The following is a 24,814-nucleotide window of genomic DNA, read 5'->3' on the forward strand; positions in this document are numbered from 1 at the left end:
TCCTCCTCTTCAGTAGTGAAAAGGACCTGTAACAATTGCTGGCAACCATCCCACATAGGCTGGTGGGAAAACATTAGGGATTCCAGAAGGCCTGTAAGGCCGGCTGGGTTCTCAGAGAAAGAGGGATGGTTAGTTTTCCAGTTATAAAGATCAGCTGATGAAAAAGGCCAATACTGTAGGGGATGGATCCCAGGGGGGTCCACAGGTGGCCCAAACAACTGCAATGGGAGGGTGGTGGTCGAGTCAGGTCCTTCAGGGCTCTGAGCCCTCCTGCTGCGGGTTCTAGCCACCGGTCCCCTTGCCAGGGCACCAGCGCCAGCATCATCGGGGCCCTGGGGGTATGGGGGAGGCATGGGAGCTGGCCAATCGGGCGGCTCCTCAATCTCGGGGTAAATCTTGGGTGGAGGGGCTGAGGGTCCCTCTGTGGGACTCAGGATCTCAACTTTTCTTGTTACCACCTGCCTCTCGGACGACCAGCACCCTGGGTTCCAGTTTCTTTATCCAGGGTCTGACTCATGGTGGAGGATTCAAGACCAAATCCTCCCAGACCAGAATGTGAAAGGATATAGATTTAAAGTAAAAAGTAAGTTTCAAAATTCACAGACTCAGGGCTAAAAACCGTGAAAGGCAAGCCCAGGCAAGTCTAGGCATGATGGGGCCCGCCCTGCCGCCAGGACTAACAGACCATAAAGATAAAGAAAAGGAATACAGGAACCAGCCCAAGCTATCAGGACTGACTCATAAACCATCTGACAGGAGGGCATCTCCCCCAGCTTACTCAGAGTCACACTTTAACCAGATGTCCTTCAAACCCTGATAAGCCCCTGGCTTCTAAAATTCTGTACGCTCCAGTCAGCAGGTACTCTTCTGCTGTGTTGTAATCTCACTGCTATGTTTGAATGAGCCAATCACTTATAGCCGCGCCAGAAATTAGCTGCCACTGTTTGAAACAGCCAATTGTGTGTAACCTCGCCAAACCCCCTAGCTTTCCCTACATAAACCCCTGACTTTTGAGTTTCGGGGTCGACTCCTCTGTCTCCTGCGTGAGATATGTGTCGGCCCGGAGCTCCGTTACTATTAAACTGCCTCTTGCTTTTACATCAAGCCGGTCTCTCGTGTTTCCTGGGGCGCGCCACCCTGAGACTTGAGCTAGGTTCTTTCAAATGTAAGGTTGTTGGTCAGGGTGTTCTCCTGGCCCCTCTTGAAACACTACGGCCTTGACGTTCCTAATGATGGCTGTATCAAAAGTTCCTATAGGGGGCCATCCTACCTCAAAAGTCGGCCACTCAGAGGTACAGAAAGTCTGCCATGGTCCCTTCCTGACCTTCACCGACAAATTGTGGGCTCTAGTTTTCACTTCGGCCCAATGATCCAGGGTGAGGGAAAGCTGGGTGGATACCTTTTGTCCCGTCCCTGCCTCAAAATACAGAAAACAAGACAAAACAACCAGGAGAGACAAAAACACTAAGGCGCCAAGACAAAGCTGCCCAGAGCGGTGCTCAAACAAGAAACCAAAAGCAACTTCACTCGGGAGCCGAGCGTACTGAGTCTTCCCGACAAGAAGTAGACGCTCCTCTCGAGGCACAAAAAGGACCGAAGTAGGAGGATTCCACATTTCCCACACGCCTTGTTCCTTAGGGAAGGATTCCACGTCTTCCCTCTCACTTGGGGCAGATTCCACGTCACCCCGCAGGGAGGATTCCACGTCTTCCCAATCCCCCCAGAGGTGTCCCTCCAGGGTCGCAGCCTGCAAGTCTGAGCGAGTCCGCTCCCCGCAGCCACAGGGGTCCTTACGGCCCCCTGGGCAGCTGCTCCTTGGCTCCTTCCCGGAGCCCCTCTACGACCGTCCCAGAAAATACCACAGAAGGCCACCAACAACGACACTTAAGACTAACACCACAATGCTGAGGACACAACAGCAACACACTGAACACATGAAACCGAAACAGCCTCCGAAGAAGAGTCTCTGTCTCTTGGGGAGTTCACTCAGATCCTGGACGAGCCCCCAAATGTTAAGTCCGAATTCCTCGGCCTCTCTCAATTTGGGAGGGAGCGGCGCCCAAGAACGACAAGAGACAGAGTTCGATGCAAAAGCAACAGGCTGTATTCGGGCAGAGCTCTGGACCAATAAGTACCTCTCGCAGGAGGCAGAGGGATGGGTCCCGAACCACAGAAGCACAGAGTTTATATAGGGTTTTGGTTGAGGAACCGGAAAAGGATGGCGGGGTGATACATGATTGGTCCTCGCGCTTATTCAAACTTAAGCAAGTTTTGAGCGGGCAAAAGGGATATCTGGGGTCACACAGATGTTCTTTGTGGCTTTTCTCGGAACTCTGGGTTCAGGGTGGAGGACGTTGTTTACACGCTTGGAGTACAGCTATCTGATTTCATGGCACCTCCGAGTTCCTGGAACACAAACTTCCCAGTACATGGGTCATGTAAGAGTTAACTTGTACAGGCTGAAAGTCAGGTTTAGGCCTTGAGTGGGTGGGCGACAGGGACGAGTTTTTGAAAAACATTTCAATACAAGTGAGTGTGGGTGCTGGTAGAGGCCACAAAAGGGCACTGAATCCCCGTAGCTGGAGTTACAGATTACTGTACTCCACTGAAGTGGCTGCTGGGAACTGAACTCAACTCTGGGTCTTTGCGAGAGCTGGAAGTACTCTTATATGTTGGCTGTTTCTCCAGCCCCCATATTCTTTCGTTTTTTTTAATTAATTAATTTATTTCTTTTGTGTGTAGCTCAGAGAACAACTGTGGGAGTTAGTTCTCTTCTTCCACTATGTAGGTACTGGGGATGGAACTCGGGCTGTCAAGCTTGGCAACTTCACTATAAAAATAAATGGTAGTTGAAACCAAGTGTAGTGGTGGCATACTTTTAAGTCCGGCATTCTGGAGGCTGAGGCTCTCAGCTACTTAGAAGGATTAGAAATAAACTGGGCTACAAGAGAACCTCGTCTGAAAACAAGTAAAAAGCAAAGTAAGCAGGGCTTGTAATCTCAGCGCTCTTGGGGAGGCTGAGGCAAGAAGATCATTTAAGAGTTCCAGGCCAGCCTGAGCCACAGAATGAAAGCCTGTGTTAAATTATGGAAATTTAAAAAAGGTTTTAAATGTCCTAAGGAACCGCCAAGCAGCATCCCAGTTAGCAAACAGCTCATTCCTGAGACGCAAGACTCGCGCTAGTTCAAAGCTCTGGGGACTCAGCTGTAAGAGCCCACGGCGGTCCCGGAAACCCGACTCCTACCTTCCAGGCGTATCCTGCACTTTTATTTGAGGAAACTCGCCACCCGGGAGGATGCGTGGCAGGACCGCGCGGGCTCTAGCCTCACAATCAGGACGCATGCTGCTGACATCACGGCCTCGGCCCGCCTCCTGCTCCGGGAAAGAGGCGATCACCTATTGGCTGCGCCTCCTGAGGCCTCGGGACCAATCACAGGACGGTGAGCAGCAAGGTCCAGTTCCTGACGTTGTGCAGCCGCCGCGGGGTTTATTTAGCTCTAGGGTCTTGACCGCCGCCATTCGGAGTCTTCAGCGCCCGAGGCCATCCTCAGTCTGCTCCGCCCCTGTCCCCGAGCCTCGGCCCCCGCCTCCGCGCCGCCTCTCCGCCCCTCGGGCCGCTGGGAGCCGCGCGCGGGCCCGCGGAGAACATGTCCTGACTGAGGCGGGAGGGCGGAGGCGGCAGCAGCGGGGTGGGCGGCGGCGCCGAGGGAGGCGGAGAGGGGCCGGGCTCGGCTCGTCGCCGCGGGCCGTGCGGGAGTCGCCGCCGCCGCCGCGGCCGCCCGGCGCCGCGCGTCAGACGGGGAGGAGGAGGAGTCGCGGCCGCCAGGTAACCGGGCCTGGGTTGGGGGCGCCGCGCCGCAGGCCCCTCGCGGGTCGACCGCGGCCTGACGGGGCGTCGCGGGGCGCAGGCTGCCGAGCCTCCGGGCAGCAGCGTTGCGGGATAGCGCATCGCAGGCCCGGGGTTGTCCGCGGCCGCGCGTCCATCTTGGGCTTTCCGGCGCGGGGACAACCCGGGGGATGAGGGAGAGTAGCCCGCCCGGCTTGTTTACCGATCTGATTTGGCCGCCGTCGGCTGTCTGGCTGGCAGCCTCATTCTGCCCTTCTGCCCGCCTCATTCCGGCGACTAGAATTCCTCCCGAGTCCGAGTGTGTGGGTCTTATTCCCACTTCTCAGTAGGCCGTATACACCCGAATTCGTCGCTCTAAGTTGGTGCTGATCTCCAAACTTGTGTTTTGGTCCCTTGTCCACTTTCTCTCCGCCTCATACTTGCCTCTCCGTAGTTGCCTAAAGCAAATCAGGGTGAGAGTTGATGTCTTGTGGCCATGGGCAGCTGGAACTCCGCTCCTGGTAACGATCGCTCTGTGCAACTACCTTGTGGTTTTTGTTGTTTTGTTTTGTTTTTCTGCTCAAATTTGGCCGGTCATTGCACAGACAAAAGAGCTGTAATACTTGATATTAGCGCCGGGGAGAGGCAGTTTAGGTTATGCAGGAAGTTTGAACCCGCCCATTATCTTGGAGACACTGGTGTTTTGAAACCACCTTGCTTAGAATTTTGTATCTCAGCCCCTCGATTTCCCCCTTCGGTTACCCCCTAAGTCACTGTTATAAGTCCCTCCCACTGCTCGTAATGTTTGGTCTCTATAGTTGACCTGTGATGATGTTAATAAACGTGATGTGCAAATACTTGGAAATGTTATATAATGAGTGGCTCCTGTACCCCGCGGTCTCTCAGTTAATCCCTTATTAACTTTTGCTACATGCATGGTACCTCGGTTGAACAAACATGGGTGACTTTGTTTACATAGAGAAGACAGGGGAGACCCGAGGATCTTTGTGACAGAAGCTATTAGAAAGTCGGCTGAACTATGCTTGGGAAAAGTAAAGCTGGAACCTGTTAAATATTATTTTAATTAAATGAGGTAATTCGGTAATTCAAAAGTATATTTAGAAGTTTGCTCTTTTGATTTTGGGGCTCTTAAAATAGTCTCTTTAAATTTTTGTAACTTTTTGTAAATTTTGTAAATTTTTGTAAATTTTTTTTTTGGCCTGTGAGGGGTTAAGAGGCAGGACAATAATGAGGCATTTTACTTTTTCTGAGGAGGATGTTACTTGAATGCTCTGGAAGATTTTTACTGGTTGTTTTAACAACCTTTTATTAGTGCTGCTGAGCATTGCGGCACCCATTTATTTACTCTTGAAATGTGCTTGAGGTAGTAGATGAACTTACAATTCATGGTAATATATTTTAAACTAATGGCCTTGATCCATATATGTGTACTGATAGGGGTTGTGGCATATCAATTTTAAGTCTGAGGATTAGGCCGGGCAAGGTAGTGAATGCCTTTAATCCCAGCACTCAGGTGGCAGAGGTCTCTGAGTTCTAGGCTATACTGGTCTACAGAGCGAGTTTCTTGAGAGTCAAGGTTACACAGAGAAACCCTGTTCCCCCAAAACCATAAATAAATGAAGTCTGAGCATTAACATTAGTTCAGTTGTACAATGTTTAAGGTAAATTGATTTATGTGTAATTGATACAGTGAGAGCTGTTACTTGTACTTTATATTTATACTGCTTTTATAAAAATCAGTTAAAACTTAAAAGTAGGGGGTTGGGGATTTAGCTCAGTGGTAGAGCGCTTGCCTAGGAAGCGCAAGGCCCTGGGTTCGGTCCCCAGCTCCGAAAAAAAGAACCAAAAAAAAAAAAACAAAAACAAAAACAAAAAACTTAAAAGTAGTTGCAAAAGTAGGGTGTTAACTTTTTATATAACTTGGTTTGGTTTTATTTGAGCATTGCTATGGCTTCTCCTCTTCCTTAGAAATACCTTCTTGTTTGAACACTTTTTCTTCCAGTTTGTAGTGGTTTATTTGGAATGTTTGTGTCTCTTTATACCTTAGGTATATTTTCTGTATTTAAGTACACTGACACCTCTGAAGGGCAGTGGTGGTTCATACCATTATTTCCAGCACTCAGGAGGCCAAGGCTGGTGGATCTTTGAGTTCAAGGCCATTGTGGTTTACAGAGTGAGTTCCAGGACAGCCAGGGCTACACAGAGAAACACTAATTCAAAAAACAAAACACCACCCCCCCCAAAAAAAAGAAACCCAAAAAACAACACCAGCACGTTCACTTCTTACCACAATATATAAACTTACAGAAATGAAAAAAAAGTCAAACTCCTTTTCGTGTTCAAATTTCTCAGTAGTTGATCTTGATATATATACTTTAATCTTAATTCTTCACTATGTGAAGCTCAGGCCAGCTAAACTTAAGTTGTTTCTGTATAGTCCCCCTCTTGGCCTTTATTTATTTTACCCCTTTTTACTGTACATCAAGTTAAGTGCAATCTCCGAAGCACCCCTTTGAGAACTTAACTTGGAGGGATGTATTTGCTCTTTTGCATGATACTTTCCACCTTTTTTTCCTTAGTCTCTGGTAGCGTAGATTTCTTTTTATGACTTCTGTTTCCCAACTGTATTTTTAAGGCCCTGAGAAATGAGTTTGTATCTATGGAGACAGTATAGTTGGCTCTGAAAATGTAATCTGACAAAGTATTTCTGGTTACAGAGGTATTTCAGGATATACAATTTGTATGCTTTCTACTATTGGAGTTTCTGGGATTTTTGATGATTTATGAGAGAAAATATTTGAAACTATGGTCATGTCATAAAAAATACTTGGTCATTATGTTTACATTTGTTACCCTGTTTCTTACTAATACAAGGTGTTGGCATTTTACTATTCGATATGATGCTGCATTATTCAAATGAAAATCTCTGGTTTTGTTCACGGAGTCTAAGGCAGTTACTTGACTTTGGATTTGGTACTAGTGACATGAAAGGTAGCTATTTTGCATTTTTATGCAGATGACATTTATCATCATGGGAAGGAGGAATAACCTGTAGCCTATTTGCATTTCTAACCTCAGATGCTGATTGTACAGTTGATCAAAAGGCAGACGTATGATTTCATTGCTACCTGTCAGTGTGGTTGGAAGAAAACATAAAACTGGCCTATAGTATTCTTATATACCAAAAATAATACATATAGTTATGCAGTAAGTAAGTGGATATTTAGGCATTTGGAAAATAGGTGTGTGTGTTTCTGATGTGTGAGTAAATTTCTTGGCAGTAAATTCTCCTGATGCGTGTCTTTACCTTCTGTGAAAACTCACCCTTTTATAGTTTGTCAAAATATTTTCCCTTCAAATGTCTAATTCAAAAAATATTTTGTGTGTATGGGTGTTTTGCCTGCATATTTGACTGTTTACCACCTGCATATAGTACCCTTGGAAGCCAAAAGAGAGTGTCATATACTCTGGGATTGGAGGTACAGACACTCGTCAGACATTGTGGGTTCAGATTCTCTGGAAGAACAGCCACTGTTTTTAACTGCTGAACCAGCCTTCTAGCCCAAAATTGTCTAATTTTTATAAAATAGTTTTAAGTGCTTTTTAACCTTTATTTTATGGGAATGGGTATTCTGCCTGTATGTATGTCTTTACATCATGTGCATGTTGTATCCCCTGAGAACTGAGTTACAGACAATTGTAAGATGCCATGTGGGTGCTGGGAATTGAATCCAGGTCTTCTGGAAGAGCAGCCGGTACTCTTAGCCCCTGAGCCATCTAGTCCCATAAATTTGTTTATATAAAAACTTTTTCTTAAAAGATTCATAAATCTTTGCAGTGTAACTGGAGGTAAAACTAGCCTTTAATAAACTTCCTTAAATGCTGGGTGTTTTTTTGTTTGTTTCGTTTTTTTTTTTTTTAAAGATTTATTTATTTACTGTCTTTGTGGGTACACTGTTGCTATCTTCAGACACACCAGAACAGGGTATTAGATCCCTGTTACAGATGGTTGTGAGCTACCATGTGGTTGCTGGAAATTGAACTCAGGACCTCTGGAAGAGCAGTCAGTATTTATTCTTAACCCCTGAACCATCTCTCCAGCCCTATTTCTCACTTTTTAAACCATACCTGTAAGTTGTAGAATAGATTGTTTTTCTTTATAAGGTAAGATCTCGTTGTGTATTCCAGACTGGCTTGGTGCATACTGTGTACGGTGACCTAGAACTTGTGAATAGTGATCCTTCTACTCTAGCTTTCTGAGTGCTGGCTTTGTTAGGCATATGCTATCACTCTCAGCTAGATTAAGTTTTTACAAATAAATAATAAATAAGTAATATATTTTTGACTTCTAAACCCAAATTGTTTATGTCACTGTATTCAATGCTTATTATTCTGTAAAATTGCAAGAAAAGTTTTTTTTTATTTTTTTTATTTTTTTTTCTTTTTTTTCAGAGCTGGGGACCGAACCCAGGGCCTTGCGCTCGCTAGGCAAGCGCTCTACCGCTGAGCTAAATCCCCAACCCTGAAAAGTTTTTTTTTAAATATTTACTTTGAATTTCTTTACAATTCAGTAAACAGTTTATAGACTACTTTAGTAAGTCCCTGGACCATGATTTTTCAGTAGGATTGTGTTGTTAGTCTCCAAAATATTTCATTCTTTTTTTTTTTTTAAAACACTAACAAACCTCCTTAATTCTCAGTCTAGAATAGCTTAATGATCTAATTAATCACCCCAACTCTATGATGAAGATTCAGGGACTTGTACATATCAGGTAAGTGGTCTGTCACTGAGCTACACCTATAGCCTTAAAAGCTCCTTATTGTGAACGTTTTTCACACATACACATAGAGGCCAGGACAATGAGTTCTCATGTGTCCATAACCTCATCATCAACACATGGCCGACACTGTTTGATTTCTTGTTTTTATACCTATTCCTTGAGGATTATTTAAAGACATATGCTGTGAATATTTCAGTGCTGATTTTCCTCTGCCACTGAACTATCCCAATGACAGCAGACTTGTGCCTCTGTGTCTACATCTTATAACTGGTCATCAGGTCAGAGGATGGATAACATTCTATTATATTACTTGGTACTTTTAATTCATGGTAGTATGCTTTGTGGACATATGGCAACATTAGAGACAGAGATCAGGTCTGCTATGTAGTAACAAATTAAATATTAGTTATGTTTTAAAATTTGAGCTTAACTATTCCATATTACAGTGGAAATGGAAATTTTATTTCTCATCATCTTTGGAAATAAGATATTTGCAAAATAAATTCACTTGTTTTCAAAAGTGAGTTTGATACAGAACAGGCTTTGCAAATAGTGTAGTACTCTGCTAGAGAGCGCATATTTAGCTGCCTTTTATTTTTACAAGTGAGACGTTTTTGTCTCTAACAGATTGGTAGGGTCTGCTTACTAATCATATGAGCAATCATTTCATGCTTTCCTTTAAAGCATGGTCATCTGTAGGCTCTGAAATTCCTACACATACCATTTAGATAGACTCACTCTTTTTCACTTTGCTGAATAAAAATGAAAGGCTTTTTAATTGTTATTAACGTAGCACGTTTTTGTTTTGTTTTGTTTGCTTTTTGTTTTTTTGAGATGGGCAAGGTCTCACTATGTAACTCTGGCTATCCTGGAACTGACCAGGTAGGCCAGGCTAGTCTTAACTCCCAGAGGTCTGCCTGCCTCTGCCTCCTGAGTGTTGAATCTTTTTTTTTTTTTTCTCTAAAATCTGGACTAGTATACATTAGTCTAAAGTCAGGCTGTTTATACCCCCCCCCCCCCATACTCTCCAATTTAGGTGCTGAATTTAGTGTATTTAAAAAAAAATCTAGGTTTTGCTTACTTGTTCAGCTTTTTAGACATAGTTCTCAATCTAAAAAAGAAAATATGAAGTGTGTGTCACTAAGTTTTTTGTTTGTTTGTTTTTTGTTTTTCTCAAAATGTCTTAGGTATTGCCTATTGGTAGTTTCAGAGGGATTGCTCAGCAAGAAACACAGGCAGATTAATAGTTCAAGTTTTGGATAGTGGGAATAGGCCATTGAATGTGTGTGCTTGGATATAGAAGGCCTGGATTCAGATTCTGACTGTACCAGTTAGTGATTTTTTTTTTTTTAAAGGATAGTCACCATGCTTTGTCTCCAGTCTTGAAAATTGGATATAATAATAGTTCTGAGGAGTGAATTGGTTAATATATGTAAAATGCTTTATATAATGCTTAGCAATATTAGCTGTTAGTGTTTACTTGTTGAACAGGGTGACTTTGGCAGAATTGTGACAGACAAAGTTGGCCTAGTTGTTCACCCACTTATAATGCTTGGAACAAACATTGCTTTCAGTCTGTTGCTCTTTTGCACTCTTCTGCATGATACTCTTTGTTGTCTCTGCAATGGAAGGAAAAAAAAACTTCATTCTGCTTTTATTACCACACTATAGGAATCATGAGGAAAATGATCTAGTCTAGTTTACAATATTAAGTAAGAAATGTTAAATAACTTGTTTTGAGATGGGAGGTCTCACTGTGTAACCGTGTTTGGCATGGAGCTTGCTTTGTATACCAGGCTGGCCTTGACCTCATAGAGGTCTGCCTGTTTCTGCCTGAGTGCTGGGTTTAAAGATACGTGTCATTCTACCTAGTCTAAATTATGTGTTTTGATGCAATTATAGTTCAAATAACTTTTATATTTCCAATTGAATTTGATTTGAGGGATTTGCCAATCTGAATTGGCATTGCCTTGGAGTATTTTAGCTGTTTGCTTCTGCCACCTTTTACAGCCTTGTTTCACATTATACTTTGTGTTAAGGTTTGGGTACTACCTCCTTGCCCTGTCAAACAGGAAGCCCCCTTAGCATCTGATAAAAAGCTGCTATTAGTGAGCTAGATATACTTTCCGCTGGCCTTCTTAAGGGTGCTTTGTAACTTGGGAATCTGTTTGCAGTCTCTTTAAGAGAATAGAATAATGAAAAAGGTTTTGAACATGTTAAGCCTGTCATACTTCTTAGGAAAGTTGCCTTATTCTTTTATGATTCTCAAGATGGAAGCCAGGATTTCAGGCATGCTATATTGAACTCCCCAGCCCTCTTTTATATTTAAATGATGGATTGAGAATGTACTCTCAAGATTAATTGGCCCATTTTTATGCATATCTAAGAAGACTAATTTTTCAACTAGTTATATCTGTCCACTATTTCTGAGTTATAAGATGATTAGTTTTGTTTGAGATTGTAATTTGAAGTGCATGACTCAAGTTATGGTAAAATTGACTTTACTATATAGTTGAAGGATATATATGTAGTATTTCTTGCCTCCTTTCTCTCACTATTTAGCAACGGAAATTCTTAGAGAAAGTTAATTTTGTATTTAAAGAGATAAAGTTAGTAAGTAAATAGAATTCCTGAAATGACTAGAAGATGGATGAAAAGAAATGTCACTATTGTTATATGCTAAAGTAGATAAAATGGTAAATAACTCTCTTCTAGGTATTTTCATTCTTCTCAGTGGATTGTTAGTTCCTGTTTAATTTAAGAGGGGAAACCTGTCAGAATTCCATTATGTTTTCTTCCATAGTTAATACATATTTACCAGATTGAAATAGCAAATTTTAGAGGGGCTGGGAAGAACACTGAGTGGTTAAGACACTGCTTTTGCAGAGAACAGGAGTTGTTTGTGTTCCTGGTACTCAGATTAGCTTATTTTATGGGTGATGTAATTCTAGTTTCAGGGGATCTAATACTTTTGGACCCAAGGGCACCAGCACTCACCATGTATACATGTATAATTAAAACATTTGAAAGAAAGGACAGGTTTATTTGGAATGAAGATAGATATTCTTAACTGTAGTATAGGTAATTGCCTCAGTTAAATAATGCCATAGTGCCAGTGTGGCTGGTGCCACTCTGATAGCCGTTACTTAACTTGAATTTATTGTGTCTTACTTTTCACACACTCTTAAGAGGATTTTAGCAGGTTTGTTCAGTTTAGTGTTTGATAACAGGTGTCTCTGCAATAGATAACAGTGACTTCTGTAGAGGATGTATGTAGTATTTTCTGAAGATATTTAGTTGACTGGGACTATAGCTCAGAGTTACTTGCCAGCACATGCAAATCCGTGGGCTTTATTCCTTAGTACCACTACCAAAAAATAATGATTGCAAAAAAAAAAAAAAAGGTACTTATGCTCTTTACGTACCACTATCCAACTATGGGTTGTCATAGTAGTCCAGGCTGCTCAGATTTTGAATACAGAAGTCTGGTGTAGAATGACATACTTTCAGGTAGTAAGGAATGGAACAAATACTTATTGAACAGTTTATTAGTCTTATAGTCTAGTGCTTTTAAACTGTTAATAGTTAAACTGATGCTTAGAAACATGAATTTCTGATGAAGAATTCAGTTTTGGATATGTTAAGTTTGAGACATATACTAAATAGTTGAATAGATGTTCTGTAGGCAGCTGGATTCGTTAATCTGAACTTGAGTAGAATTTGGGAGTCATCAGCATATAGGTAGTATTTAAAACCCACAGCCTGGGGACGGTGAGCCGGTCTAGCAGGTACAAGTATTGGCTGCCAAAGCTGATGACCAGAATTTGATTCCTGTAACACACATAAGTGGAAAGAGAGAACTGACTCCTGAAAGCTCTCCTCTGACCTACAGGTGTACTGTTGAATGTACTGTGCGCATGTATGCATACATATAAATAAATAAAACAAATGCAATAAAAAATAAAACCCACAGATCTATTGAAATTGCTAAGAGATTGAGCTGGTGGTTTGAGAAGTGTTGACCAAAGAACTCTTGGTGCTTGAAATCAGAAATAAAATCCAACAAAGAAAGATTAAGGGAGGATGGCTAATGAGAAATAGAGAAAGCCAAAGGCAGTTTTTGAAGTCTAGTAAGAGCAGTATATTTAGTTGTGGATCACAGGACCAGAAGGCTCTAGACTGGCTATTGGACAGATTGTATGGTTATTGTATTTTTCCTGTAAGTTATTTATAGTCCAAATATCTAAATAGCAGGAAAGAAATGTTTTATAATTTTATTATACAAATTATATTATAAATTACATTGTACTTATGCAATACATGCTCGTTTATTCTTGGGACACTGTCTATGCAGCCCAGGCTGGCCTGGAAGATTTCAGGCATGTGTCTACACACCTGGTCAATATTTGTTTGTTTTTATAAGTTAAAATTTATTATGTGTGTGGAAGTTTGCCTGTGTACATTTGTTTGTTCGCCACTGTGTGAGTGCTGCCTGTGAAGACTTGAAGAGAATGTTGAATCCTGGAACTGGCATTATAGATAGTTGACCATGTGAGTGTTGTGAATGCACCCTATCCTCTGGAAGAGCAGTCGTGCTTTTGATTGCTGAGCCTTCTCTCCAGCTCATTGGGGGTAGAATGGGTGAATGACATGGTAAGGATCATGATTTTCAGTGGAACACTCTAGATGTTTGCTGATACCTACGTAACAGTTGTGGTAAGATTTAAGGGGAAATCAAGTGTAGGTAGCTTTTGCCAGTTTATAATCTGGCTAGCTGGATAGGAATTTATCTCAAAAGTATCAAACATGAACCTTAGTCTAAAACCTCAGGTAGAACTTCATTTGTTTTGTTTAAATCAACTTGATTTGAACTTTGAAATCTCTTGGCTGGAAATTCAACTTCAATTATCCTTGGGGGCTTCTAGTTCTTAAGTTTGTTGTTGAGAACTTTGGCATTCTTCATTTTAATCTCTCTAAAGTGTTGTCTTTCGTTATATGCCATAGGGTTCCTTCTGGTTTCTCTAGCTCTGCTCTCTGGCTCAGCTTTACTTACTTACTTACTTACTTACTTACTTATTTATTTATTTATTTATTTATTTATAAAATAGTGCTGGGTACTAGAAATTAAATGGAACATGACAGGTATGTGTTATATGCTCAGCTATGCTCCCAGCCATTGTTTTTTTTTAAGACACAGTTTGTCTGTAGCTCGGGTTGGCTTTGTGCTTGTTGTCATTCTGTCTTTTGATTCCAACTGCTGTGATTACAGACATGCTCTGTCTTGCTTTAAAAAAAAATAAAACAACAAACTTAATACTGTCCTGTAAGGACTTTTCGTCAAGGTCTTGTTACTTCTCAGTTACACCCATGGAGTTGATTTTACTCTATAATTTCTTCTGAGACTGTTCAGAATCTTCACTGTTGGTTTTTTTCCAGGTCATTCAATGTGATGTGATTTGTATTTTGTTGGTCTTATAAAATACAGCGTGCTGGTTGTCTTGTCTCTAAAATCCCTGAGATGGGGTTTCAGAAACCTTTGCTGACCTGTTTGAAGATTGGTGGGAGTGAATGATGGAAAAAAAAAAAACCTTTGAATTGATGTTTCAGAAATTAATCCTAAGAGGAAATGCAATAAGTTCATATCAGTAAAAGTTTGGTTGTTTGAAAGGTCCTTGGAGTGCTCAGAGAACATCCTTTGATGAGAGGTAACTCAGTTTTAAGGATGAGCATATCTAAGGCAATGAATTCGTATCTGCATCTTTGGTAGTGATGACATATCTATAAGTTGAGGGTATGTGTAGTGTGTTTAGAAGTGAATGAGTAGGCTTGTGTGCTACAGGAGGGAGCTGAGAGCTTATATTGCTAGAGAAAACTTAAGACTAGAGGGTTGCTGTGGTAACAGACAGCTGGATGTATTTAGAAAACAAAGATACTTAGGGAGGCTATTATAATAGTAGTTCTGACCTGGACTGAGGAAGACGATTGATGCCAGTGGGGTAGAAGCAAATAACTGAACAGATAGAAACCTTTGGAAGAAAATTTTGACAGAAGACAGAATTCAAGGTGATTCTGAGATTCTCAGCTGGGTATAGGAGTATGAATGGTGTCGTTTGTGGAAACTGAAGAAGTCAGGATAGGAGTTTCTTGTTAGAGGAAGATAAAAGGTTTAATGGGGGAGGATTTGATAAGTTTTCTGAGGCCTAGAATGGGATTAGATTTGTAGTTAGGGAATTTTCCATGTCAGCAGGATACTGCTGTAGCACCACTGTTTTTCCTTATGATTATTGTAAGAAAGACAGTGAAAGAAGACAAGAAAATAGAAATTGGGGATTTTGACCTAAGAGTAAAGCAGTGCTTTCAGGTTTATTTTTTAATTATTATTATATAATTCAGAACCACTTCATAATATTTTAAGAGAATCTAACATTTGTGTGTCGAATGCCCCCTTTTTAGTTTTCTGTAGTCATCTAAGATGCCCTGTGAGCATTTGTAAATCTCCACAGCTTTATATTAATAATTATATACATATAGCTAGTTAATTTTATGTTAAGAAGGTTAAAAGAGCTGGGTAGTGGTGGCACACAACTTTATTCCTAGCTCTCAGGAGTCAGAGGCAGGCAGATCTCTCTGAGTTGAGAGGTCTACAGAGGGAGTTCCAGGACAGCCAGGGCTACTCAGAGAAAGTGTCTTGAAAAACCAGAACAAACAAAAAAGTAAGTTAAAAAAAACCTTTAATACTGCTGTCATTAATTCTTCTTTTGAATAGTTTCTTATTTGAAACTACTGGCAACTGAGATTCTCTGTTTCTTAAAGAGTTTGTACTTGATGAGGATTATTCACATGTGATTTTTCTTTGTTTGCCTATTTTGTTTTCACTTTTGTTTTTGTTTTCTTTTTCTTTTTTTTTTCTTTTCTTTTTTTCGGAGCTGGGGACCGAACCCAGGGCCTTGCGCTTGCTAGGCAAGTGCTCTACCACTGAGCTAAATACCCAACCCTGTTTTTGTTTTCTTTATACTGATGCAGGTGACCAAACCTGGAGCTTTTGGGCATGCCAGGCTAGCACTTCACCACTGAGCTACACTGCCATCCCATTCCATAAGGTTTTTAATAGAGGGTCTGGATTGGTAGTATATAGTACCTGTTGTTTTGAGGCATAAATTAAATGTGGCTTTTTTTCTTAAATTTGACTTTTGTTTCTTAAGTGTTTAGTAATACTTCATAAATAAAGCTTACATAATTAAACAGGCTAATATATTTAAAATTATTTTAGGTGCAAGTGTTTTGCCTGAAAAAATATGTATGTATGTATGTATGTATGTATGTATGTATGTATGTATGTATGTATACCAGCTGGGAAGTGAAACTGAGTCTTCTGTAAGAGCACCAAGTGCTTTTAAACAGTAAACTATCTCTCCAGGCCAAATAAAGACTAAAGAAAAATGGACATAATTGCGTCTCTTTAAGATAAATGCTACTTGATTCAAGTGCAACACATACAGTTTTGTGGATAAATAAATCCAGGAGCTAAAAAAAATTTCAAAAACCTGTGTTATACAGATTTTATTGTATCAGTTAATTGAAATATGAGTCCTTGGATAGAATTTGAAGTCCTAGATTGCATAAGAATTAGGATTATTAAGTTAAATGACTTATCTGTAACATGTTAGCATGATATTTATTCACAGTTCTTTTTCAAAATGAAGCACTAGGTCTTAAGAGCTGGGGGCTGGATAGATGGCTCAGTGGTTTAGAGCACTTGATTTGGTTTCCAGCTTTCAGCCATCTGTAATACCTCTTCTGGCCTCTGTAGGAACCTGCACTTATGCACACACACACACACACACACACACACACACACACACAGAGACACATAAACATGCACAGTAAAAAAAAAAACACAACTGTTAAAAAAATACCCTCTCAGAACTAGTTGCCTTGAAAATAATTTTGTATACCTCATAAGATGTTGTGACAAATCAGGAAGAAAAAAGACAGTGTTAATTCTTAAGAATGTAAAATCACACATTGTCCTTACTTTGATTTACTTATTGGCACAGATAAAAATGGCTCAGTCAGATGAGCTTCTCTAGTGGAGTATAGCTTTCAGTTAATAAAACCTAGTATCTTGTTGAGTTTTAACTCCCCAGAATATGTATTTTTATAGAAAATAGTTTAGTGTGCTTCTCTTGTCTTCTTTGAATTTCAGTTTAGAATTGCAGTTACTTATATTTTCAGAATGGGCAGGAAAATTCTTCATTTATGATAGTCATAATGATAATTACATAGTGCTGAAATTGAACTTAGGGCCTTGCATGTGGGTAACATGCTTTCTTCTGACCTCTGCCTCCAAACCAGTCTTGATATTATTATTTTGCATTCTATTACATTAAAAAATTAATTTTGTGTGCTTGTGTGAGTTATGTGCCTTGGCAAGTATGGCAAGGCCAGAGGACAACTTGTAGGAGTCAGTTCTTTCCATCTAGTATGTGGATCCTAGGAATAAACTCAGGTTATCAGACTTGGCAGCAGACATTTTGCTCCAATATGGTTGTGTCAGTGGCAGTTACGTGTTTTTGTCAGCCTTGAAAATTTAAATATGTTATGACCGTGTACTGGGTCCATGGAGATTACCTAAAGTTAGGTTACATCACTGTTAGCTGAGCATGCAGTACAAACACATACAAACATGAATCAAAGCGAACCTGGATTTTTAATGTAAACATTTTAAATGAAATAATGAAATTGCTTTAGTATATGTTTATTATGACATTTGTTCTTGTTAATGGTATCTTTGTGCATGCTCATTATAATTTCAAATACCATAAATAAGAAATTTGTTTATATTTTATTTCTGAAATACTAAAGGACCTGCTTAATGAATATGAATATTGCCATTAAATTTCTGTTGTCCACTTTATGTGTGCTTGTATGATTTTAGTTCCCTGCTATTGAACACACTTTCAGATCACTATTAGATTGTGTATAGTGTATACAAAGTAAAATTTTAAAATGTAAGTAAGGGACTGGAAGGATGCCTCAGTGGTAAAGCATTTGTTTTGTAAGCACAGGACCTGAGTTTGATTCCTATTCTCAAGTTAAAAGGCAGTACATTGTGTTCTTGGAACTCCAGTGCTGGGGAGGCTGAGCAGGAGGATCCCTAGGGCTCACTGACCGGCCAGTTTAGCCTAATTGGTGAGCTCCAGCCAGTAAGAGCCTGTCTCAAAGGAGGTGTCTGGCATTCCTGAGGATCGTACTAGAGGTTGTCATCTGCCTGCCATGTGTACATTTGCACCTGGGCACACACACATATTCATTCATATTCTCTCATTCATATTCTCTCTCTCTCTCTCTCTCTCTCTCTCTCTCTCTCTCTCTCTCTCTCTCTCTCTCTTTCCAAACAAGATCATTTAAATTGCTTGGTTTTGAAAGAAGTGGGAATAACCCAAATAAATGTGATTACAACAGAAAAAGATTTCAAAGTAAATTGTAAGTAATAATTTTATTTTGTTTTGTTTTTATTTATTTGGATCATCTCACCTTTTCCTTTACAGTAGTACAGATTCAAATTGACTCAGCACTGCTCAGACTTAGAATAATAGTGTTGGTTGTATTGGTATGTGGCTACAACCACTGGCATTTAGGAAGCTGAGACAGAGGAACTACAAGTTTGAGGCTGGTCTGGGCTACATGTAGAGACTCTAGCTCCAAAAAAATAAGGGACCATGCATACACATGAGAATGTGCCTGTGCACACATACAACACATTATATAGGAAAATTTCTCATGTTTAATTTGGCTGATCAGCCCAATAAATTAGCTGTTTTTATTGCGTTGTTAAAGTAAAATTCTAAATAGTATGTTATTAAAATAAGTATAATTAAAATAGAATGGATTAAAGTTAAGGCTTTCTAAAAATACTTTTGAATATAGAAGGCTATAAGTGAAATTCAGTTTTGGTCTCCTTTACAGGAATAGCTATTCACAGTCAGACAGAACCACTTACACGTTTTGCAGTATCTTCCGAGGAAGTCAGAATCTGAGCCAGCATGAAGATTGAATCTTGTCTTTGGTCTGATTTACCTTTATTGTAACCATGTGCAAGGTGGAGGTTATAGCATGGAAACTAAAATCTTAGTAAGTGTGATTTTTTTTTTTTTAAATTTTAGCTATCTAAAAGTATCCTTTCTATGGTGAAGTTGTCCTCTTAACAAAGCTCACTGTGTATGTGGGATGTAGGAACAGAATACACTTATAGAGTGATTTGGCTTTCCAGGTTTAGAAAGAAGAAGAAATACCCTATCACTCTGCCTAGGAACCTTTTCTCTTTTCCTGGTTAAAATAGGTCATGGGGAGGTACTAAATTTAGAACAATTGAAAAATTGAGAGGTTGTTTAGTGTTCTAATTTAAGTCATTAAAATATCATTAAGTTGCCCTATAAACTGCTTCACTTATGAACTAGTTGTCATTAAATAGTAAAATCTTCCTTGATTTGTAGTGTTAGTAAATCCCATATAGAGCTCTGGGAATATTTATTGACTTATTTTTATTGACTTGTCTCTTATGTAACTTGCTAGCTTCAATCTCAAGATCCTCCTGCTTCAGCCTCCTAGGTGCTAGGCTTACAGGCGTGTTCCAGCCCTCCCAACTTCTAAGACTTTTTAGATAGCAAGAATGTTTTTAATATAAATAAAATTTTTAGTATATACTAATTTTTCAGATAACAAATATGAGCATTTAGAAATAGGTTGGCATGATTATGCTAATAGTTTTCTTAGAGATGGTCTGTCCATTTGAATTTCCTGAGAGTATAAGTAATGTAGGATTTTTTTTAAATGTTCCAAAAGTAATTAGATTTTGAGGATACAGAATATCAGAACTATTTCTAGTTTATCGGGTGAATTTGTTAATTGTGATTAGTGCTCATCAGCATCTTTTCTGTGTGTGATAATCCAACAGTAAATAACTAGCACTTTCAAGCTGTTTTCCTCTCTTAGCAAGGATAATTAGGACGGACTTTGGTCTTCTAAATTCATGGATTAGACATACTACCAATAGTACAATCTGCATTGTTTGTAATTCATGAGAGGTTATATGTTTAAGGTTCTATTTGGTTTGTGTTTTTTCTCTTGCCTACAAGTCTTTTTAACTTTTCCTAAACTAATGGTGACAGCTGAGCTGAAATTGAGTAATTTCTATTAGTGACTAATCTATTTTTTATCTTCTTTCCCTATAGAAAGAATCTGTATTCATCTCCTTTTATCACTTTTCAGCAATCCAAAGTAAACTCATTAAACCCTGAAGTCTTAAGAGCTTTTTTGGGAGTTTGTCTTTACTATTTTTTTTTTTTTTTATTTTTTTTAGCCAATTTTTTTTTCTTTTTTTTGGAGCTGGGGATCGAACCCAGGGCCTTCTTGTGCTTGCTAGGCAAGCGCTCTACCACTGAGCTAAATCCCCAACCCCACTATTTTTGGAAATCTCAAAACAAAAGTATAATAATCCAATAAGAAATTCTACATGTGTCTTTTAAGAAATATATATTTTCTAAGTTGAAGGGTATTTTTTTATTTCGGGGGCATATTTTCATAGATGGAACTGTGTAGCTATTATTGTAATAACAATGTCCTAATTGTTTATAGCTTCCTGCCTGACATAACTCACTTCAAGAAGTACACAATGTCAGAACATGGGATTAAGTGGGCCTGTGAATATTGTACGTATGAAAACTGGCCGTCTGCAATCAAGTGTACTATGTGTCGTGCCCAGAGACCCAGTGGAACAATTATTACAGAAGATCCATTTAAAAGTGGTTCAAGTGATGTTGGTAGAGATTGGGACCCTTCCAGCACTGAAGGCGGAAGTAGTCCTTTGATATGTCCAGACTCTAGTGCAAGACCAAGGGTTAAGTCTTCATACAGCATGGAGAATGCAAATAAGTGGTCATGCCACATGTGTACATATTTGAACTGGCCAAGAGCAATCCGATGTACCCAGTGCTTATCCCAACGTAGGACCAGGAGTCCCACAGAATCTCCTCAATCCTCAGGATCTGGTTCAAGACCAGTTGCTTTTTCTGTTGATCCTTGTGAAGAATACAATGATAGAAATAAACTGAATACAAGGACCCAGCATTGGACTTGTTCTGTTTGCACATATGAAAACTGGGCTAAGGCTAAAAAATGTGTTGTTTGTGATCACCCCAGACCTAATAACATTGAAGCAATAGAGTTGGCAGAGACTGAAGAGGCTTCTTCAATAATAAATGAGCAAGACAGAGCTCGATGGAGGGGAGGCTGCAGTAGTGGTAATAGCCAAAGAAGATCACCTCCAACTACGAAACGGGACTCTGAAGTGAAAATGGATTTTCAGAGGATTGAATTGGCTGGTGCTGTTGGTACCAAGGAGGAACTTGAAGTGGACTTTAAAAAACTAAAGCAGATTAAAAATAGGATGAAAAAGACTGATTGGTTATTCCTCAATGCCTGTGTGGGTAAGTTTCTGGTTTTTTGTTTGTTTGGGGTTTTTTTGTTTTTTGTTTTTTTTTGTTCATATGTTTGTTTTTGTTTTTTGGCCTTATTTTGAATGAGATAGGAAAAGGCATTGAAAATGGCTTGAAAAATAAAAGGAGGGTCAGTTATTACTCTGCATTTGACTTATTTGGTGTGATAGTTCATGTACACATGCATAAAGTTATGTATTTGTGACCTTGTCTGCCTTGTACCAAAATGTCCACATTTACTTGTGTACATTCTTATCAACTTGAGAGAAAGCTTTTAAGTTAAAGAGACTGTTAACACATCTGTGAGAAAGTATATACTTGGAGTTTGAAATTGCTTCTCTTATTTATTGTAACAAGATGTGACAGAGAAACACCAGCTGCTGTTTCTGAATGTTTGTAAACAGTGTGAGCATCTTGTGGTGATAGAGGCTTTAGTCAGAAGTTAAAAATATCATAAAAATGTGTGACTCCAAGAAGTTGAACGAGCATAATATTGACCTTGAAGATGCTGATGTTAACTTAATATGAATGTCATGTAGTAAATATTTACACACTTGGTAGAACTGATTTTTACATAGCCAGCTGATTCCATAGTTCAGACTATGATTTATGAGTATTGTGTTTTTTAGTAATGTTGGGCCTGGCCGTTTGTTTAGAGATGTTAAAAGGACAGAGACATGTGAGAGGAAGATTTTTCTCCAGTGGCTAGCTTGATAATAATTTTTGCTACAGATCATAAAAGCTGTCACTTATTTTTCTTTTGAGACAGGGGCTTTCTACACAGCCTTGGTTGTCTTGGAACTCATTATATAGACCAGGCTGGCCTCAAACTCACAGAATCCTCCCAGCAGAAGATACTCACTTGATTTTTAAAAGTCTACCCTCCCCTCAGTAGATTAGGTGTTTGGATTTTATTTAAACTATTTCTGTGGACTGCTTACTTTGACTTTGACTTTTGTTTAGAAATATTTGAATGATTTGTACGGTTAAACTTGATGTGGAACAGTAGTAACTCCGCTCCTCATGTGCTTTGTCCTTTTGGAAGTAGCCTCATAAGTTTGGAAGATGAAGGTATAGTGCTCAAGAAACCTGAAGTTTCTCTGGACTAGAGGCATGGCTCAGCATCAGAGCGCTTGTTGCTCTCCCAGAGGGCCTAAGTTTGGTTCTCAGCACCCATATCAGATGGCTTAGAACCATCCATAACTCCAGTGTTAGGGATCTAATGCTTCTGACTTTCCTGGGTACCTATACTCAGGTGTATATAGCTACATGTACACACACACACCTACATAAAATTTAAAATAATAAAAATAAATCTTAAAAAAACAAGAGGTCTGAAGTTTTAGACATCTTTAAAAAAAATCCATGTTTGGTTGTTTTGCCTGCATATGTCTGTGCATTACACGTGCAGTCCCTTGCACAGGCCAGAAGGACAATGAATTCCCTGGAACTGGAGTTAAGGAAGATTGGGAACTGCAGTGTGAGTACTGGGAATTGAACTGTGATCCTCTGGAGAGCAGCCAGTGCTTTTAACTCATCTTTTCAGCTCTGAAATCTGAGGCGGGGCTTTGTTTTTGTTTTTGTTTTTAATTTATAATGTCAAAAAGTATGTCCTAGCAGTTTGAAGCGTAATCCGAGCTTCTGGTTAGTCATAATAGCACTTGACGACTGTTAACAGTTTTCTCCCCCTTTGAGCCATGAACCCATATTCTGCTGACTTTGTTGTCTCATTTCATCCCTTTTCTGGGGAGTTCTTTACTACTATTTTCCTACTGGGGTCAAATGTATATATTGAGCACTACTTTATGCATTCATAATGTTATATATGTAGTCGTCTTTGTCTAGCTTTAAAACACTTTTGCCACCTAAAAGAAACTTTTACCCATTAGGCAGTTAATGCCTCCTTCTCTCCACCTCCATCCCATTAATCTGTTTTCTGTTTAAAAGTATCACAAAAATGTGGCTCCAAGAAGTTGAATTAGATTAATATTGGCCTTCAGAATATGTCATTCATATTAATGAATTATATGACCTTTTCTGGTAACTGTGATTGTCTTAATTACGTGTATTATATGTAAATCACATTTGCAGTGGTAGTATGCTGTCTGTATTTTAATCATATGGTTAAAATACAAATAGTATAAAAATGAGATAAGCTAACTTCTTTACCCTTTTGGTAGGGTATAGAATTCTTTTAGGAATCAAGGGGTTTTTAGTATCTTAAGTCAGATAGTTCTAGGATAAGAAATGCTTTAAATTCTTTCCCTTCTGAAAGTGGACCCGTCAGCATATTTGTCTTTGTGGCTGCTGGTATTTCATGTCTTTATGACTATATTTTTCTTTATACTACCTTTTATTTTATTTTGCATATTCTTAATTCTTTTGAATTCCCATTCTGATTTCTGCATCTTAACAGCTATAAGTTCATTTTTAAATGTATGGCCAGTCTTGATTCATTTACAGGTTCTTTTGTTCATAGGGTGTTGTTTTGGTCCTTGTTTGTGGCTCATGGTAAGGTGGATTCTATCTTTGCCATTAGCTGAGTAATGTTAATCATGACATCAAAAGGGGACCCATGTCTGTTTGGTAGTCCTATCCCGATGTGTAAATATCATTCCATTGTGTTAACTTTATAAAAAATGTGTTTATATTACGTTAGATTAATTAAAAAGACAAAAGCACCTGAGCAGTAAGGCTGGTAGAAAGGTGGCTTGTACTAAAAGGAATACCTCCACCCCTTTGCCTGTGTTCCATTTCCCAGATTTTATTAGATGTGGGACATTATGACTTATCAATACTGTGCATCAAAAATCATCTACATACTGGGCGTGGACTGGGCATGGGCAGTCCGGCCAAGGCAGATGGATTTTTGTGATAAGCTCCGGGCTAGCTAGAACTATACAGTGAGACCTTGTCTCCAAAAATGTGTGCGTGTGTGTGGGTATGTGTGCGTGTGTGCGTGTGTGCATGTGCATGTGTGTTAAGCAGGGATACTGAACATAAAATTGTATCCTGACTGTGAATTGTGAAATATTCTCACTTTAAATTGGAAAAAGTTCTCATGATTAGGCCAGCTTGGAAGTCGGTGAAATAAGACTGAGGAATATTGGCTTACTGAGAAAGCATTGACAGTGTTGAGCAATAAGTATCTGTGGTTATTGGATGTAAATGTCACATAAGTCATGTTAAGATGTGAGATGGCAGTGGCCAAATGTGCTGTCAAGTCACAGTGTTACCTAGGGGTGGGAACTAGGATGGTAAAAGCAAAGCTCTCTTGTCTTCCTGGTAGATAGCATGTAGCTAGATCACCAATAGAACTACACCTAATTAATACAGTTTTTGTTCTGGAGCTGTATTGAGACAGTTACCGATGAAATTGTACTCCAATGTGTGACTCATGTCGAAAAACACAAGGCTTCATATAATTCATAGTTAAATCTATACTTAGAACACATGTAGTACTTGAACCCTCGACTTACATTCTTTTTTTTTTTTTTTTTTTTGGTTCTTTTTTTTCCGGAGCTGGGGACCGAACCCAGGGCCTTGCGCTTCCTAGGCAAGTGCTCTACCACTGAGCTAAATCCCCAACCCCTCGACTTACATTCTTTATCTACTAAAATCTCCTCTAGAGTGTCTTAATATTTCAAACTCACCTCAGAGCCAGTGAGGGGTTGGGATTTTCATTTATG

At 39.6% G+C, this 24,814-nt stretch overlaps 1 protein-coding gene across 5 annotated transcripts in view; it reads left to right on the forward strand.

Moving 5' to 3' along the window:
- The first annotated feature begins 3,306 nt into the window (after window positions 1-3,306).
- Window positions 3,307-24,814, forward strand: part of Zranb1 (zinc finger RANBP2-type containing 1) — a 56,471-nt gene continuing 34,963 nt past the window's right edge. Inside the window, exons 1-3 of one of the 5 annotated variants that reach the window (XM_063281597.1) lie at window positions 3,307-3,440; window positions 18,598-18,762; window positions 20,266-21,116. In XM_063281597.1, the coding sequence (XP_063137667.1) occupies window positions 18,722-18,762; window positions 20,266-21,116 (892 nt within the window). In that variant the 5' untranslated portion in view covers window positions 3,307-3,440; window positions 18,598-18,721. Of the gene's footprint in view, window positions 3,441-3,687; window positions 3,827-18,597; window positions 18,763-20,265; window positions 21,117-24,814 lie in introns of those variants that run through there. The other 4 variants (XM_006230445.5, NM_001427548.1, XM_063281657.1 and 1 more) reach the window with 4 other exon arrangements.

The sequence above is a fragment of the Rattus norvegicus genome, chromosome 1 (assembly GCF_036323735.1).
Source record: "Rattus norvegicus strain BN/NHsdMcwi chromosome 1, GRCr8, whole genome shotgun sequence".
NCBI classification, from domain to species: Eukaryota; Metazoa; Chordata; class Mammalia; order Rodentia; family Muridae; genus Rattus; species Rattus norvegicus.